At 43.2% G+C, this 19,910-nt stretch overlaps 1 protein-coding gene across 1 annotated transcript in view; it reads left to right on the top strand.

Moving 5' to 3' along the window:
• The first annotated feature begins 12,570 nt into the window (after nucleotides 1–12,570).
• Nucleotides 12,571–19,910, top strand: part of ZNF684 (zinc finger protein 684) — a 15,722-nt gene continuing 8,382 nt past the window's right edge. The window contains exons 1-2 of the mRNA XM_013005243.2: nucleotides 12,571–12,711; nucleotides 15,132–15,170. Of these exons, the coding sequence (XP_012860697.2) occupies nucleotides 15,156–15,170 (15 nt within the window). The 5' untranslated portion in view covers nucleotides 12,571–12,711; nucleotides 15,132–15,155. The remainder of the gene's footprint in view (nucleotides 12,712–15,131; nucleotides 15,171–19,910) is intronic.

The following is a 19,910-nucleotide window of genomic DNA, read 5'->3' as shown; positions in this document are numbered from 1 at the left end:
CTGATATTTTATTTTGTTTTCCATAATCTCAACTCTTCAAAAATAACCACTATAAAAGGTCATGTATATTACTATTTAAACCTTTAAATACATTTGTTGTTAGTTGCCCTTGAGTTGGGTCTGACTCATGGCAACTTCTGAAGCAGAATCAGTATAATAGGTAGACCAAGAATTTGAAATAAGCATAATAACCATTCTCAATTAGATAAGCAAAAATAAAGCAGGGACAGCAAAATCATAAAATGGCTTTTTAAAAACAACCATTAGATGTAAAAGTCTAATACATGAATGAAAGGTAGCATGTAAGGCTGAACATTCACAGGTTATACCATTCAACAACCCCACTCCTAGGTACTTACTCAGAGAAACACTTTTACATATACAACAGGAAATATGGACCAGAATATATGTTGTAGGACTTCGCAGAAGAGCAAAAACCGAGAAACGACCCAGGTGACCATTAACAGAAGAAGGGAGACAGCAGCCAAAACGAATGAGCTACACTCACTCAACTATGTGGTTGGGTCTTCATAAGAAATGAAGTGAAAAAAGTCCGCTCCCAAAGCAGCATACAGCATGATACCCTTTCTACAAGATGAAAATGAAACATTTAAAAAGCAATCAGTAGTGGAGAGGAATCTCAATGTAACTTAGAAGCCCTTTGCTATAGACATCTCTAAAGGCAAGAAATGTATGAACACAACTTATAAGTAAGGATTTTTTCAGGGAGACACCCTGAGAATTCAAAACAATAAATGGAGTAGGAAAGGAGCTGTTAAGGGTGGAGTTTCTATAATAGACAGAATAAATCTGGTGAAAGGATACAACCCTACAAGTATTTTTAAATTATTTTCAGTAGTTTTACTTGCATATGATACTAGTGATAATTTCTTCATTCTGTTGGATCACCTTTCTTTGGGAACAATTCCTTCATTCCTGGCCAGTCAGTTGGCCAGGTAGCTGTCTTCCAAATTTCTTGGCATAGACAAATGAGTGCTTCCAGTGCTTCATCTGCTTGTTGAAACATTTCCATTGGCATTGTGCAAATTCCTGGACTCATGTTTTGCACTAGTGCCTTCAGTACAGCTTGAACTTCCTCCAACTAAAGTAATTTAAAATGACCACTAGTTTTTAATCATATTCTACTTTTTGAAATGGTTGAATGTTGACTAATTCTTTTTAATATAGTGACTCTATTCCTTTCATCTTCTTTTGATGCTTTCTACATCATTCAGTATTTTGTCCATAGAATTCTTCAATATTGCCACTCAAGGCTTGACATTTTTCTTCATTTCTTTCATCTTGTATGCTGAGCATACTCTTCCCTTTGGATTTTCTAACTCTGAATCTTTATACGCTTTATTACAATGCTTTACTTTGTCTTCTTGAACTGCCTCTTTACTTCATTTTTTCCATTTGCTTTAGCTATGGAAGCAAAGCAAGAGCAAGTTTCAGAAATTCTTCATATATCCACTCTCCTCTCGTCTTTCTATCCTGTCTTTTATTATTCTATTTATTTATTTTTCCATCCTATCTTTTTATTGATGTCTTTCTTCATGTAGTAGGATGTTCATTAGGTCATCCCACAACTACTGTTCTTATATCTTTGTTTCCAACTTTGACATTCCAATCAGCAGTAATTATCGATGCATCTTGATTGCAAGCTTGATCAATTTTAGACTGCAGAAGCTGGTAGAATTTTTCAATTTCTTCATTACTGGCTTTAATAGTTGGGACATAAATCTGAATAATAGTTGTGTTAACTGGACCTCCTTGTAGGCATGTAGATATTATCCTATCAGAGATGGCATTGTACTTCAATATAGGTGTTGAGATCTTTTTTGATGAATGTGAAGCTTTCTCTCCTAGAATATGACACTCTTGGAGTAGTACACTATGTGATTGATTCAAAATGGCCAATATTAGTTCATTTCAGCTCATTATGCCTTGGAATGTTGGTCTTTATACATTTTGTTTCTGACAACCAACTTCCAATAATTTTCCTAGATTCGTATTCTGACTATTGATGGATGTTTACAGCTGCTGCTTCTCATTTGAGTCTTACCCCTTCAGCAAATGAAGGTTCCCAAAAGCTTTGCTTCATCCACATCATTTTTGTGGACTCTGATTTGAGAAGGCAGCTGCTCCCCAGTCATATTTTGATGCCTTCCAACCTGCGTGACTCATCAGCTGGCACTATTTCGGATGGTGTTCCCGGGCTAGTCCTCAGGTTTTCAATGGCTAATATTTCAGACATGGACTGCTTTTTCCTGTTTCTTAGTTTGGAAACTCCAGTGGAACTTGGTCACTATGAGTACCCCTGCTGATGTTTGAAATATGGGTGACAATAGCGTCCAGCATCACAGCTCTAATAGACAAAAGCTTACAATAGAGAAAATTTAAAATATAAATTATAATAGTATCAAAAACATTAAATACTTGATACAAAAATAATTTCTTTTAGAAAAATTAACACAACTAGTCCCACAGAAATAGCGCAGAGGCCATTATCTGCTCGGCTCTGGCACACAGAAGAATTGATCTGCACCTCTGCCCAAGTCAGATTGCCACAAGGCAGTGTGGTCAGACATGCCTTTATCCTCCAGTTTTCTTTACCTACTCTGGCACCAACCATTTCTCCCATGACATCTTCTGTTGGCTTCAGTAATCTGCTGTGGCCACACAGAACTCACAGACACCACGACTAAGGAGGCTGTATTAGTCTAGGTACTTTAGAGAAACAAATCCACAGCAACTCATGTATAAGAGTTTTATGTAAAGAAAGTGTGCATCACGAAAACATCCCAACCTAATGCTGCCCAAGCCCACAAGTCCAACATTAACCCATTAACCCAACACTAGTCCACAAAGTGCTCCACCTCACAAAACAGAGGCAATGATGCCGACTGCAGGAGGAAAGCTGAGTCAGTGAACGAATAAGCATCTCAGCACTAGCAGGGGTCTTCACATGGCTGCTTCAGCACCCAGGGCTGCATCAGGATAGGTCCATGTGGCTTCTCCTTGGGGATGTCTTGTAGGAAGTCAGTCTTGCAAGCTGAAGCAGGGAGCTGCTAAGGCAGCTGCACCCTGGCACGACCATCACAAAGCAAGAGACCCGAGAGCTAGAAAGGTGAGGCTCACCTTCCATTTAGCCTTCCGCCTTTCAATTAGCCCCACATGTGATTATCGGCCAGGTTGGCACAATTAACTAACACAGAGGCTTATTGGTGAAGTGAACAGGTTACCACAAGGCAAAATCAATAAGCAGTAAGGATAGGGTCTTAGAGCCACAGCAACACTTCTGAGCTGGTAGCCAACTCTCGAGTTCTCATTCTCTCATCCGCATGGTCTCTTGGTCCCTGCTGCTCTGCCACACACTCTCAGGGTGGCTCCTTTGTTCTGTCTCCAAGTCTCCTTGCTTCAGTATCTGGCTCCTCTGCTCTGTCCTCTGATCTCCATGTCGCAGCCTCTGGCTTCATTCTCTGCCACTTCAGACCTTGAACAAGCTCCACTTCCAATGGCCCTGGGGCTCCTCTCAGTGTATTCAGATGGAGGAATGGCCTTAAGGTGTGTTTTTGATCTTTCAGCAGACCAAACAAAGGAAACAAGAAGCATTTTAATCCACCTTAATCCTGTCCATTAGCATAGCAGGGAACCCCTCCAAAAGAGGATCATGGCCAGACTCCATAACACATAACACATAAGCGATTAAGGCTAGGAGCGCCATATTAATGGACTACATTTCAGGTTTCAATGAGGTGGCTATTAAAGATGTCACAAGTGTCTGCCTTTTCCAGAATACTGTACCACACTGTCTTCCCTGATACCAACCACAAGCCCCGCCCTTAGTATAGACTCTCCCATCTCAGAGTTCCACGTTTCACATCAAGGTCTCACAGAACTCAAGTGCCATTAAGGCAATGGCTTCATGGTTGTGAAGTCTGGCAAGTTCCAAATCCAACATTTAGAGCTCTTCATGGATGATTCTACTCATTCACACCGTTTTTAGGTACAAAAGAAACCCCCAGTCTCAAACACAATTAAAGGAGTACATTTAGTAAGTCCTCAAAAGAGGCAAAGACAACACAGTGACACAAAGACATCCTCTGGATGAGGTCAAAATGGCATCCCAGGATTCATAGACGCACAGCTGCTTAAGTAAGGCACCGGCCACAAAGGGAACCGCCACAGGTTCATGATTAGTGAGAGAGAAATACATCACAGTTAAAAGTGGGACTACAATAGCAGGAACAGGTCATGATAGGGACACATACATTATGTTAGGTAGAAGGGCTTACAAGATTGGGCTAGAGCAGCGGTTCTCAACCTGTGGGTCGCGACCCCTTTGGGGGTCAAACAACCCTTTCACTGGGGTTGCCTAAAACCATCAGAAAAGACTTGGTCTTAGGAACAGAGACACCACTCTATCCGTTTCCAGGCGGGTCCGCCCACATGCAGATATGCCCACATCAAGTACCCAGTGTGAAGACTGTTACCCATGCTACACCATGCTTTAAGACAAAATGTCATTGATTTGTCATTAGAAATAAAATATTTCACAATATATAATTACATATTGTTTTTGTGATTAATCACTATATTTTAATTATGTTCAATTTGTAACAATGAAAATACACCCTGCATATCAGATATTTACATGATGATCCTTAACAGTAGCAAAATGACGGTGATGAAGTAACAACGAAAATTTTATGGTTGGGGGTATGTGTAGTAGCTCTACGAAAAGTTTAAACAGCCTTGACAAGAGTGAAGCCATTTTGAGCTGGCAGAAGCCATTATGAACTATAAATGAACTAGCTGCTATGAGGGTGGCAGGCTGTGCTGACAAGCGTAACGGACTGTACCGAAGGAAAGGTATGTTCAAAGGCTTGGAAGAACAACCACAGTGGTTATTGTTCAACTAAGAGTAGTCATTGTTTCACTACAAATGGCTCACCGCAGTCTCCTGCTTCTGTCCTCTGCTTGCTTGCACACCTGCACATTGCACAAGTATAAAAACCTTTGGAAAATGAGACAGGGTACTGCTCAGTCTCCTCTCAAGAGGGCTGACAGACAGTCCCTGTGCAGGTAATAAAACTTTTTCTTTTGAACTTGTCGGCGGTCTGGGTTGTTTTCTTTCTGGGAACAGACAGTAGGCTACAACATATGCATTAAAGGGTTGAGGCAATTAGGAAGGTTGAGAACCACTGGTCTAGGGTCTGTTGGTACCTGGTTTTGCACCGGGGTTTTCCCTCCCATGCCTGCAAAGACCCCCATAGAGGAGGATGGAAAGAAATCAGGCCACCATTGGACACCTATGAAGACTCCAAACTGAGAGGTACACCTGGGCAGTTTAAACTAGGTCCAGGCTCATTACCCAGGTGGGCTCAACCCAGCCAATGGGGTCAACCAATACCATTAACCACACTTCCCCAGCCAGAGGCTTGAAAGATCTTGGCTGTGGCAAGGCCTCGCTCCCTCTTACCCTGCTCCTGGTCAATGGCAGGTGGGAGGGTGGTGGCGCACACTTGCCACCTAGGCGTGCCCCCTCTGGGCCTTCTTGGGGTCCACCTGTGCCCGCTCTGGGCTTACTCAGGGCCCACAGCCTTTCTTGCCCCAACGTGCTGGCCCCCTCGCTCTCTGGCCTCCTCGTCCTCCTGCCCCTTGCTCCCTTGCCCCTTCTGTCCCTGGGATTCCCCCACACCCCAGTTCTGCACGTATGGGTGCTCTTTTCCACAAGGTTGCTCATGCCCAGTTGTGAACCCCTTTGAGACTGTAAAACCTGAAAATAGTCCTGTCCTTCATAAAAACCCACTTGGATTACAAAACTGGCTTCGGTGTGAATTCTTCCATCATGCAAAGCCAAGAACCGAGTATTAGCCAAGAACCAAGTGTTACCCACCCGAGAAACCTAACAGGTCTCCTAACAAAGGAGCCAGGGCCAGACTGATAGGGCATGGCTCATGACTGTATGACCCCTTGTACTGTCCCCTGTAAGCTGACCTCCCATCAAGGACACACCCAGGCAAGCCCCTAAGAGAAAGACTGCCCTGGGTTGGCGGGAGAGGACTGGAGGTCATCTACTTTCCAAGGCAGCCTGCGTGAGGGCAAGATTATCCACATCCTTGGTTAATGGCCAGAAATAATTCAATGGAGGTGTAATATATTTGGGGGATCCTGCAAATGGATTTTGGACTGTCACTGACATCCATAGTCTTGCATACCAAGGTGCTCAGAATTTAAGCGCTAATACACCACCAAACCAGTATTTTTTATTTACAAGGCTGTGGAAACAGGTTATCAGGTAAGGCAATAGGCTATCTGCTCATGTTCCAAAACTGGAGTTCAGAGGCCAGACACAAGATGGAAAGTGAACTTTTCCAAAGCCGGTCAGTGTAGCTGCAGATGTGAAACATCTGAAAGTGAATGACGGTCTTGATTGCCAGTCAAAGAGGCGTACTGGGGGCTCATGTCACGTTGGCTACCAAGTCCTGCACTGTTAATATCCTATCATTTACTCTATTAGTGAAAACATGAATCTTTGTGCCCGTGTTGTTAGGCACCTTCAAGTTGCTTCTGACTCACAGCAACCCTCGCACGGCAGAATGAAGCACTGCCGGGGTCCGCACCAGCCGCACAATGGCTACCTTTAGGCCCACACTGTGTCAATCCATCTTGTCAAGGGTCTTCCTCGGTTTCTCTGCCTCCCTAGTTTTCCAAGCGTGATGTCCTCCAGAGACTAGTCTCTCCTGAGGGAGAAAGATGAGGCTTTCTGTTAGGCTTTAAAAAAAAATAGTCAAAATCAATTCCGTGCAGTGAGAGCTTCTCCTAAGTACGTGGTCATGCTTGTTTCTCTCTCGGAGCATCTGGCTGCACTCCTTGCAGGACAGGTTTGTTTGTTCTCTTGGCAGGCTGTGGTGCTTTCGAATTTTCCCCACACCCTAATTCAAATGCATTTGGGAACTTAACTGGATGAAAATACACTTCAAATTTTCAAACCCAACAGAAGCTATAAGCTGCCCTAGTTGTCTAGTGCTAATGTGAAATACCACAAATAGGTGGTTGTAATGGACAGACATTTATTTTCTCTATGTGAGAGGCTAGAAGTGCGCTTTTCAGAACACTGACTTTAGCAGGCTTCCTCTTTTTGAGGGGAGGTCCTTTTCTCTTCACAGCTGCTGTTTCTTAACTCCTTGGGGGTTCTGCATGTAGGGCGTCTGTCTTCTCCCATCTCTGTTAGGTGCTGGTGAGTGGGCTGCAACTCACAGACATCCTATGTACATTCTCCTGCACGATGAGCCCCTTGTCGCAGACACCGTATCAATCCATCTTGTTCAATCCTCCTCCTTTTGTCAGACCTGCTGCTCCTTCCTTGTGAGAAACACGGGCCTTTCTACTCCCCAACAAACAGTTACTCTCGGAGCTCACTGGGGCAGTTCCGCCCTGTCCTGTGGGGTCTTTGTGACGCTGACTCAATGGCAGTGCGTGACTCCTCCTCTGTGCTTCCTTGCTTGGGCGCCTAATCTCTTTTCTATCTCAAACGTGATTGGCTTACTATGGTCTCATTAATATGACAAAGTGTGATGGTTAATGATATTTGTTAAGTTAACGAGATTATTGTCCTGAGTCCTGGTAGTATAGTGGGGACACGTTGGGCTGATAACCACAAGTTCAGCAGTTTGAAATCATCCCTCACTCTGAGGGAGAAAGATAAGGCTTTCTGCTCCTGGAAAGAGTGACAGTCTCAGAAACCTACAGGGCAATATTTTTGGTTTATATTTCTCAGTAGGAGCCCTGGTGGTATAGTGGGTTACATGGTCTGCTATCTACAAGATCAGCAGATCAGAGCCACCAGCTGCCAGCTGCTTCTTGGGGAAAGATAAGGCTTTCTATTCCCATAAAGAATTAAAGTCTCAGGAACCCACAAGGGCCAGCTCTACCCTGACCTATAGGGTCTCGGAGGCAAAGTAACTCCATTTACTTGACTGCTAGATGGCCCGTCCACTCCCCTGTTGTATCTTGGAAAGCCCGCTGGTGATTGTTTTTAAAATGCACTCATGCATGCCCGGGATCAGGACATTGCAATTAATCTTGTTATTCTTTAATATTATTATTTTTTGATGCTGTAATCAGAATGTTATAATTAATCTTATTATTCTTATTTTGTTAACCAGGATGTTATACTCTATCCTGCTATTATGGGTGTTTGGGGTTTTTTTTTGGTATAAAGAATGTTAACATTAATTTGGCTAATCTTGTTACTATCACCCCTACTATCAGCCCATGATAAATGATCTTTGTGGTCTTTGCCTTTATCAGCTTGCTAGTAATTTCTCTGGCTGCTGCAGTTTAGGGAAGTGCTGTTAGCTTCCTCACAAACCAGCTACAGCTGAATCTGTAAAGACTCTTATAAATTTTAAAGACATTATAATGGCTATCATTTATTTGAATCCACAACATCTCTATGCATTGGAATCGACTTGTTGGCAGTGTGTTTTAGATACCTAAATCTTAGTGGTTTGGCAGATACTATGTAATCCTCTTCCTCTGTGATCTGATGTAAGCAGCCAATCAGTTGGAAGGGTGTTTCCTTGGGACATTGGGCAAAGCTGTACTCTCCCTCCCTTTGCTCCACACTCATTTTGATCATTTGACCTTCAGCTCTTGACGCAGGAGAAGCCTTCAGCCTTCCACCTGATGTGAAGATTTGGGATTCATCAGCCCCTGCCATTTGAGTCAGAAGAAGCCTTCAACGTTCAGCCTGACTGATGGATTTGGGGCTAGTCTGGTAGACCTCTGGAAAACCAAGCGTAAAACATGGTGTTAAGAGTAATTCTAGAGGGTTCATGAGGGAGAGGGGAGTGGGGAGGGAGGGGAAAAATGAGGATCTAATGCTGGGGTTTTAAGTGGAGAGCAAATGTTTTGAGAATGATGAGGGCAATGAATGTACAAATGTGCTTTACACAATTGATGTTTGTATGGATTGTGATAAGAGTTGTATGAGCCCCCAATAAAACGATTGAAAAGAAAAAAAAAAAGGTAGTCCTAGAGAATGATGATGGCAACAAATGCACAAAAGTGCTTGACACAATGGATGGATGGATGGATTGTGATAAGAGCTGTACAAGCCCCCAATAAAATGATTTTTTTTAAAAAAGGAGTAGTCCTAGAAGAAAAAGAATCTTAAGGATGAATTTTCTTAATTGGTTTTCAAGTCTGGCTCATCTTACATGCACCATTTACTCCAGTAATAAAGACGACACTGCTAATCCATGGTGCAAGCTGGCAATATATATGCGAAATGTCCCCATTATTGGATCATATATTTGTGGGAGACAAAGCTCTGTTTGTGTATTTGGTACCCTTCAACATCTCTGTCAGACTAAGAAGTATAGAAGTAATCTGTTGGCCCATCGTTCACTGAAGTGTAAAGAGAAACAGATTGGCCCCGGGTTCTGGAGTCAGCTCATGCACTGCATGGAAGACTTGGAAGTTGCCACTTGTACCCCCAAATAAAGCCTTGTTTCTTGTCGTAACAGCTGATTTTGCCAAAAACCAATCCTAGGGTCTTATCCTGAGAGAGGTTGGATTACAACAGCAATTTAATTCCCAACTCCAAACAGCGTGAGGCGTTAAAATGATGGCATTGGTTGGCAGAAATGTGATCCTAAAACTTGGAATGGGTACGTATTGGCAGATAATCTGGAAGCTGAGGATTGAGCCCCTAAATTCTATTGAATCACTTCTGCCAACAGAACCAGCCCTCACTCCCATCTGAAGAGTTCCATCCAGTTTTGTCTGCTAGCAACCCTCCCCAGTAAAACCATTCTCCCACCCCTATCTGATGGGAGTGACTCTGATGTGAGTATCTGAAAATTCCTTGTCAGAGACATCTATTGGGACGATCCTGAGGCATCGCCTGAGGCAGATGCCTTATAAACATTGCTGAATGAAAATAAGACCGACTCACAGTTTTGCCTCTTGCTGAAATATAAGGCATCTCCCAGAAAATAAGGCCCCCCAAAGCTACCCTAACTCTGGACTCTGGACCATAGCAGTGGGTACCACTGCGCAGCTCACTGTTGGCCACAGTGCAGCCGGAGCAGACAGGAAGTGCGAGGTCTCTTTTAATAAAACAGTTAGCAATAAATGTGTACCGTATTCTTCTTCATGGAAAAATAAGACATCCCCTGAAAATAAGACCTAGCCCATCTTTGGGAGCAAAAACTAATATAAGACACTGTCTTATTTTCAGGGAAACAGGGTACATCTATAAAGAGATCATGGAGCCCAGTATTGTCAGCCCAAACAGGCCAGGAATAACTGTGGAACAAAGCATTAATTGCTTACATACAAGTTTAGGTTGAAGCTGAAGAAAAGTGAAAAGAAAAAAAAATCCGCAAGAGACAAAATATGAGTCCCTAAGTATATCTTTCCCCGTCTTCATATTCAGCTTCCTATTTCACTGAGAAAATAGAAGCACTTGGAAGAGATTGGCCTCATTTTCCCACTACCATTGTATTTATTTAGTTTTAATAATTTCACTGGGGCTCATACAGCTCTTGTCACAATCCATACATCCATCCATTGTGTCAAGCACATTTGTACATATGTTGCCATCATCATTTTCAAAACATTTTCTTTCTAGTTGAGCCCTTGATATCATCTCCTCATTTTCCCCTCCCTCCCTCATGAACCCTATATAAATTATAAATTATTACTGTTTTTTCATGTCTTACAATGACTGATGTATCCTTTCACCTACTTTTCTGTTGTCTTCCCTCCTGAGAAGGGATTATATATAGATTATTGTGATCAGTTCCCTGTTTCTCCCCCCACTATCCCTTTTCCCTCCTGGTATCACTACTCTCATTATTGGTCCATGGGGTAGGGTGGGGGAGCGGAGGGAGCCATTTTCTAGATGTAAAATTCTCTATGTATCTATTGAGCATTTACAAAACTAAGGCTGTGGAATTGACTCTATCTCCATCCATCTATTTATTGTTAGTTTTTTTGTGCCAACATGGTAAGATATGGGTGGAGTTTAACCTGTCAATCAGGTTGAATTGAAGCCTGATGATGTTCCTTGGAGGTGTGACCAAGATATTTAGCTCTCTGGAGGCCAGTTTCTCTCCCTCTGCCGTCACCTTTCTGCTTGCTGGCTATCCCTAGAGCTGCTGGGGCCCCGTCATGATTCCACCTACATTGAGTCCACATGACTGCATCCACAGCCCTGTGATGGTCCTGCATTCTGCATCCTTGCACGTGACTTCCTGAGTCTGAAAACAGGGCTTATGGACTGGCATCCGACTTAAGTTGGATGGGGTTAGGATGTTTTCTCAATATATCATTACTTGTTGATATCAAGTAGTGGAATGTATTACATTGAAACTCTACAGGAGCAGAAAGCTTTCTCTTCTGCAAAACTGCTAGCGGTTTTGACAGGCAGGGAAGATTAAGGATAAAGGGGGTTGTCTCCACTGACTGCCTAAGCTAAATGAAAATTAGCTGACCATGCTACAATAAAGGGGTTTGAAAAAAATCAGACACACATTAGAAACCAATGGGGAAGATCCAAAGCTGGGCACGTGTTGATGAAGGTCACCTTGACATACTGATGAAGGGCCACTTGGGAATGCACGCTAGCAACCAACACTTTGTCTTAGATGTGCCTAAACGCAGCCTCTCCGGACAATAGCCTCAACCACTTTTCCCCTCAAGTGGGAGTAGGAGGGATAAAAAGCAGACTGAGGGCAGGCCCTTTCTTTTTCAGTTGGGTGGGTGGGTCTCAATTCTGGAGCTCACTGGTGTGCTCCCTTTGGCAGTCCCGGTACTACTCTTGGTTCCCCAGACTCTTCCAAAAGTGGCCGTTTTCGGCTTGGAACTCTCCCAACCCTCCCCCACAGCCACGCAGTCTTGCCTGCGTTCCAGGGATCGCATGTACTATCTGAGACTATATTACCCGAAACTTCCCTTTCTCTATGTTACTTGGACTTACAAAAGTGCTTCTGCCAAGTGAATGCTTTCAGCGTTGAGAAGCAAGAACTGGGAAAACCATCCCAGAAACCCAACATTTCAAACTGCTGACCTTGCGAATCACAGCCCAACGAGTAACCACTACACTACTTCTATAAATGATGATAACTACTTTTTAAAAACATCATATTATTGAGGGTTCTTACAGATCTTATCACCATCTATCCATCCAGCCATCCTGTCAAGCACATTAATACATGCTGCTATAATCATTTTCAAAACATTTTCTTTCTACTTGAGCCCTTGATATCAGCTCCTCACTTTGATAATTATCTTTTTAAAAGAAAATTATACACTTTTAAAACCCAGCGCGGTTTTGAAGGTAGCTCCTAAATTAGCAAGCCAAGACCCGTCCCCAGGCGCTTCCCGGAAATGAGCTCCACAGGTCTTATGGGAAATGTAGTCTACGGTAGCTGGCTTATCACCGGAAGGAGCCTGGGAACGTTGGGTAAAGTTACTTCCGCACATGCGCATTAGCGCTGCCGTTGGTATAAAGTCTTCTGCCAGGGGTTGCGGGGCTTGAGTGCAGAGGCATTCCCGGAACGTCTGTACCTGCGCGTTACTGCTTCCCCGGAGTTCGGAGACGAAAGGGTGGCCGGAGCGACTGCAGGACTTGGACCGAGGGGAGTTCAGGGAGAAAAGCGGAGACTGGCTTGTGGATTTAATGGATCGAAGGTAAAAACTTCACACTCCCACGAGGGTGGGTGGCTTCGTGATTGGGTGTGTGGGTCTGTCAGAACTGGACTACTTAGGAGAAAACATGAGCTGGCCTCACCGCCTCTGGCCAGCACACGTAACCTAGGTGGGGGTGGAACAAGCCCTGTCTGCGTTCCTACCTCCGTGTAAAGGTCAGTGCGTGGGGATCTGCCTCTCCTACTGTGCCTTTTCTGGTAGGACCATCGACCCTACCTGAGCCCGCGGCCGGATTTCTTATCCTCGATCTTTTGTAAATTACATTCAGAGCATCAAGTTTGTGTTCAACAGTGTAAACTACTCATCAAATACCCCAGTGCCTTACTCTTCACGCGGTTCTTTTTTGTTTTGTTTTGTTTGTTTTCACCGGATTCTTGATAACTTTACTCCCTCTTCCAGTACATCCACGTGACCACCTTCCACATCTCCCCTTGCTTTATCTTTCCTCCCGTCCTTGGCAGTCTCCAAAGGCTGTTTGTTTTGGTGTGAATGCCTTTATCTTGTCCGCCCATCCTCCCCCGCCCCTTGCCCTTTTATGATTGAGGAGCACTAGGGGCAAAGTAAATTATACATTGGACTCCTAGTCGTGAGGTCAGCAGTTTGAAAGCGCTGGCTGTTCTTTGGGAGAAAGATGAGGCTTTTTACTCCCAAGAAAAGTTAGTCTTGGAAATCCACAGGGACAGCTCTACTTTGTCCTGTAGGCAGAATCTACTCAATGGCAGTGAGTTTGGCTTTGGTTAGAACTTCCCTCAGCATAATGTTCTCCAAGGACATGTGCTGTGACAGGGAATTTTAATCATTTAAGTATAACAACTTTTTTTTTTAATTAAAAAAAAGAGTAAGAGCTTTCAGGTGCTCTCTCAGCCTTATCTTAAGTATATGTGATAGGTTGATTGTGCCAACCTGGCCACTGAACACATGTGGGATTAATTGAAGGGCAGTTTAATTGAAGGGCAGTTTAATTGAAGGGCAGTTTAATTGAAGGGCAGAGATAAAAGGCTCGCTTTTCTGGTGTTCTCATCTCTTGCTTACTCATGGTCGGATCGGTTGCAGCTGCCTTAGCTAGTTCTCTGCCTCGGCTGACAAGGCTCACTTCTTGTGAAGCATCCCTGAGGAGAAGCCACGTGGACCCACTGTGATGCAGCCCTGGGTGCTGGAGAAGCCACGTGGAGATCCTGCCAGCGCTGAGATGCTTACACCGCCACTGGATTCAAAGACTTTCTACCCACTGGCCTGTGATCATCCTGCATACGGCGTCATTGTGTGTGTTTTGTGAATTTGTGGAGGACTTTGTAGATCGGTGCCGGACTTATGGGCTTGGACTGGACTTGTTTGGGATGTTGTCTTAATGTACACTTAGCCTTTATATAAAACTCTTATTCACATAAGAGTTTCTGTGGACTTGCTTTTCTAGTCTACCTAGACTAACACAGTATATGTTACCACCGATTTTCATATGAATTAACTGAAATTCAAGAGAAGTTATACAACTTGCTAATTAGTAAGTGGAGGAGTTGAGATTCAAACTCAGATGAATTAATTAAATCTTGTTGTTTTACAATATTACACCCTTTCTAAAGGTTAGGTTTGTCCTTGTTTTGAAATATTTGAGCGATGAATGCAATTTTTGGTCTTATTTTTCAGGGTCTTATGATGTATCTCCATATATTTCAGTAAAGTCAACTGAAGCAATGAGTCCCTCCTGCACATGTTAACCGCTCTAGGGTCACAGCAATGCTGATTAGAATTCCAAAAAGGCGCCATTTGGGCTAGTAGATGTTGAGTTCCCAGAATCGGGAAGCTAGAGAAATTGTTCCTGGGCCTTTGGATCCAGCAGTACCAGAAAAGCCTATGCTAATTTTAGTTCTCTTACCCTAGCTTAAGTACAGAGATCTAAGAATCACTCTCGCCATGCCATTGAGTTGGTTCTGATTCTATAGGGCAGGGTAGACCTGCCCTTGTGAGTTTCTGAGACTGTATCTCTTTACCAGAGCTGAAAGCCTCTTTCTCCCATAGAGCAGAGAGAATCACAGGAAGGAATAATTTCTATCTAGAACTGTTTAATTCTAGAGACCAGGATTATCTTTAGTCTTTTAACTCCTCCATTATTTCCCTAGGGTAAATTTCTAGGAAAGAAAGATCACTGGTTCAAAAGTTAACAGCGAGTGGTATGATTGGTAGGACAGAAATGTAGAGTATCCTTGCCCAAGTTCTGTATATTCATAATGGAATCATGGTAGAGGTTGGTGCTGATAGAAGTTAATTTTTTTGACTTACTAAAAGGTCTTTCTCTAAGGTAGCGTTTTCTAATGCTGCCATGTGTGGACTTCTAATCTGCTAGATAAGGGTTCACCATTTCAGCTGTGGTTTCTCATGTCTTTTCCCCGTGTCTACTTTCACAGATTGCTGTCCAAGAGCCGCAGATAATGGTCACCTTCCAGGTAAGGCAGTCATCTTTTTTTTCTCTTTCAACATTATGTTTGAGTCCTTGATATCAGCTCCTCTTTTTACCCTCCCTCCAGCCCTCCCACCCTCATGACCCCTTGATGAATTATAAATTATTATTTCCATATCTTACACCAACCACTGTCTCCCTTCCCCCGCAGTTTCTTCCCCACCCCTCTCCCCACCTTCCCCTGCCCTTCCTGGTATTTCGATACTCCCATTTTTGTTACTGAGGGGTTTATCTGACCTGGATTCCGCATGTCCTGAGCTCTTATCTGTACATGTGTACATGCTCCAATCTAGCCTGAAGTGAAAGGCAGGATAGGGGTCATGATAGTGGGAGGTGATGAAGCCGCAAGGGACCGGAGGAATATTGTGGTTTTCAGCCGTGCTATACTGTGCCCTGGTTGACTCATCCCTTCTATGAGGGGATGTCGCATTGTCTACAGATGGATTTAGGGTCTCTGCTCAGAACTCCCCCTCGTTCTCAACAATGTTTGTTTGTTTGTTTGGGGTCTTCTGATGCCTGTTTACCTGATCCTGTAGCACAGGCAGGTGTGCTGCTTCATGTGGGGTTGTTGCTTCTCTGCTAGATGGATGGCCAATCATTTAGCTTTAAGCCTTCAAAACCCCAGACTATATCTTTTGGTAGCCAGGCACCATCAGCTTTCTTCACCACATTTGCTTATACACACATTTTGTCTTAAGCAATCGTGCCAGGAGGGAGAGCATCACAGAATGCCAGGTTGTTAGAACAAAGTGTTCTTGCATTGAGGGAGGGCTTAAGCAGAGGGCCAATGTCCTGTGACTTTTTTTTTTTTCACATTGTGATATTTTTTGTTTAATAAGGTTTCTATTAGTTAAGTTTTTAATCCTTTAAAAAATATTAAAATCATTTTATTGGGGGCTCATACAACTCTTAGCACAATCCATGCATCCATCCATGTGTCAAGCACATTTATACATTTGTTGCCATACATCCATTGTGTCAAGCACATTTGTACATTTGTTGCACGCATCATTCTCAAAATATTTGCCCTCTACTTAAGCCCTTGGTATCAGCTCCTCATTTTCCCCCTCCCTCATGAGCCCTTGATAATTTATAAATTATTATTTTGTCATGTCTTACACTGTCTGACGTCTCCCCTCACCCACTTTTCTGTTGTCCCAAGAGAGGAGGTTTTATGTAGTTCCCCCTTTCTACCCCACCTTCCCTCCACCCTCAGGTATCACCACTCTCAGCACTGGCCCTGAAGGGATCATCTGTCCTGGATTCCTGTCCTAGATTCCCTGTGTTTCCAGTTCCTATCTGTACCAGTGTACATCCTCTGGTCTAGCCGGATTTGTAAGGTAGAATTGGGATCATGATAGTGGGAGGGAGGAAGCATTTAAGAATTAGAGGAAAGTTGTATGAGAACATAGTGCCAAGTAGAACTAAATCAATAAACTAGGTTTCAAGTCCAGGTACATAGATTGCTTAATGTCTACCTGTATCCACAAGTGAATCTTTTACCTTTTCCAAAATTGCCAGATATTCTCTTCAACATGAGTTTTGTTTTTTTTTTTAAGTTTTAAAAGCAGCTTGTCAAAGTCCATAAAGCAGCTTGTTAGGTATATTTTTGTGTGTGATGGTATTATAATTTGGAGATAATTCATAACCAGTAACTCAGTGGAGTCCTCTCCATTAGTTTTTCTTGTAAATCCCTCATTGCTATTCAAAAGGTTTATCATTTTAATTCTTAAACATTTCTTATGTTATCTTTTTTAATTGCTTGTTTTTATTTTAAAATATTTGTATTTCTAATTAAAATACTTATGGCAAAACATTTCCGTTTAATGATTTCTACACATAACATTCAGTGATCTTGATTACATTCTTCAACTTGTATAAACATTACCATTTTCTTTAAAAAACTTTATTGGGGGCTTATACAGCTTTTATCACAATCCATATATCCATCCATTGTTTCAAGCATATTTGTACATGTGTTGCCATCAACGTTTTCTTTCTACTTGAGCCCTTGATATTGGCTCATTTTCCCTCTCCCCCATCCTTCCTCCCTCATGAACCCTTGATAATTTCTCATCTCCCCCCCCCCCCCCCATGTCTCACACCAACCACTGTCTCCCTTCACCCGCTTTTCTTTTGTCTTACCCCCTGGGAGCGGGTTATATGTAGATCATTGTGATCAGTTCGGCCTTTCTCCTCCCACCTTACCCTTACCCTCCTGGTATCGCTACTTGGGTTTATCTGTCCTGGATTACCTGTGTTTCAAGCTCTTATCTGTAGCAGTGTACATGCTCTGGTCTAGCTGGATTTGTAAGGTAGAATTGGGGTCATGATAAGTGGGGGTGAGGAAGCATTGAAGAACTTGAGGAAAGTTGTGTTTCATCGGTGCTATAGTGCACCCTCACTGGTTCGTCTCTTCCTTGTGACCCTTCTGTAAGGGATGTCCAGTTGTCTACACATGGGCTTTGGGTCTCCACTCCACACTCCCCCTCATTCACATCGATATGATTTTTTTGCTCTGGGTCTTTGATGCGTGATACCCGATCCCATCTACACCTCATGATCACACAAGCTGGTGGGCTTCTTCTATGTGGGCTTTGTTGCTTCTCACCTAGATGGTTGCTTGTTTATCTTCAAGCCTTTAAGATCCCAGATGCTATATCTTTTGATAGCTGGGCACCATCAGATTTCTTTACCACATTTACTTATGCACCGATCTTGTCTGCAGCAACCATGTCGGGAAGATGAACATCACAGAATGCTGGGTGATTAGAACAAAATGTTCTGCCTTCATTTGGGTTTCAGTAATTCCTCTTGGTTGCATTGCCCTTGTTCAAGACCCACCAGGCATCCTATGCTCTCCTCACCATTGATTTTAGATCACTTGTTCCCTTGTCCCTGGGTTTGTTGACACCCTCTTCCTTTCCCCACCTCCCCATCTCCCATGTCCCCCCAGAACCGTCAGTCAAGTCGTTTTCTCCTCCAGATTGCTCCTCCGACCTATCTTATCTAGGTAGACATGCAGAGACAGTAATAAGCACAAAAACAAGACAGAACAAAACAACAATAAAAACCAACGACAAAAAAAGAAAAGCCTATAAATCAGCAGTTGGCAACCTGTGGGTTGCGACCCTTTTGGGGTTTGAACAGCTCTTTCACAGGGGTCGCCCAGTACATAACAGTAGCACAATTACAGTTATGACTAGCAACGAAAATAATTTTATGGTTGGGTCACCACAACATGAGAAGCTGTGTTAAAGGGTCGCTGCATTAGGAAGTTTGAGAACCACTGCTATAAATAGTTCTAGGTCTGTTTGTTGACCTTTAGGAGTGTTTTCTGGTCAAGACTGATGGGGTGCCACACCTGGTGCCAAAAGTCTGTTTTTGGTATTCCCCGGGGACTTCATTGCTTTGCTCCCCTTGCTCTGTTTCATGCCCTTAGTGTTTCACCCCAGTGTTGTGTGGCCAGACTGGATACAATTCCCGCACTGTCTCTCCTGTGCTGTCCCTGTAGCACTTTGGGTCAGTGAGGGACGTCGTGTCTCATGGTGGGGCCAGCCCTATGGTCTTCTCTGTGCATTGGCTGCTCTGAGCAGGAATTCATCCTTGGGGCTTGGTGGGCCAGGATGTGCCCCACTCTCTCTCCTTCCCTCTTTGTTTGCTCCCGTGTGCTCTGATCGATGCACACCTCTCCCTGAGCTGGAGCTTCAGTGCTGTCCTCTGAAGTGCATTCTTCTGGTGGGGGGGTGGGTGGGGGGGACAACATAGTTGGGATTGGGGCAGGCCCCGCAGACCCCTCTATTGGTTCTCTGCTTCATGTCTTATTATGTTATTATATATGGTTTAAATTAGTATTGAGAATACTAATGGATACTTTTTCTTCATTTTATTTTCTTGTTCACTCGTCTAGTTTATAGGATCTGTCTTTGTTGATCTGATGCCTAACCAGCTTGTAGAGCTCTTATTAAGTCCAACAGTTTTTAGTTGATTCTTAGATTTTCCAGGTGGACTATCATGTATTTTCTTCTTTTTTTTTTTAATCATGTATTTTCAAAGGGAAGTTTTGTACCTTCCTGTATAGCTCCTCTCCTCTCTACCACGTGTCCCTGCTATTCCCCCCTAGCCCTTGTCATATTGCAGTGCCCAGGACTTCCAGTAACTATAATTTTGAATGGTGATGGCTAGCCAAAAACTTGGTTTTAGTGAAATTTAATGGAAATTCTTCCAGTGTGTGATGTTTCCTCTCATATTCTGGTAGAATTTTAAAAGATCAAATAGGAAAAAAAAATCAAATTGAAGATTTTTTTTCAGTTTGCAAAGATTGTTTTCATAAATTGGGCTTTGTTTTTTGTGTTTTTAATTACCATCCAAAAAATCTAATATACCCGCTTCTCGCTTACAGACATGGTTAAGATCCTTATGTAAAAATCAGTCTCTTATCTGAAAACACTAGATGACTGGATTATCATAAAATGGAGAATGATCATATCATTATATAACTGTCAAACTGCATCATTACTGTCAGCCACTGAGAATCATGGCCCAGCCAGATTGGCACAAACAAAACCTTAAACATCGTAGGCAGTGTTACTCTCTCCTAGCCCTGTCTTGCCAGATGTCTACTGTTATGCGCAAACCTGGACTCAGAGGAACCAGTGTGAGGATGATGCAGGACTAAGCAGTGTTCTGTTTAGTACCTAGAGTCTCTATGAGTTAGAACTGACTC

The sequence above is a fragment of the Echinops telfairi genome, unplaced genomic scaffold, assembly GCF_000313985.2.
Source record: "Echinops telfairi isolate 266 unplaced genomic scaffold, ASM31398v2 ScPeMD7_7457;HRSCAF=8495, whole genome shotgun sequence".
Classification (NCBI taxonomy): Eukaryota; Metazoa; Chordata; class Mammalia; order Afrosoricida; family Tenrecidae; genus Echinops; species Echinops telfairi.
This window is presented reverse-complemented; position numbering and strand designations above follow the sequence as displayed.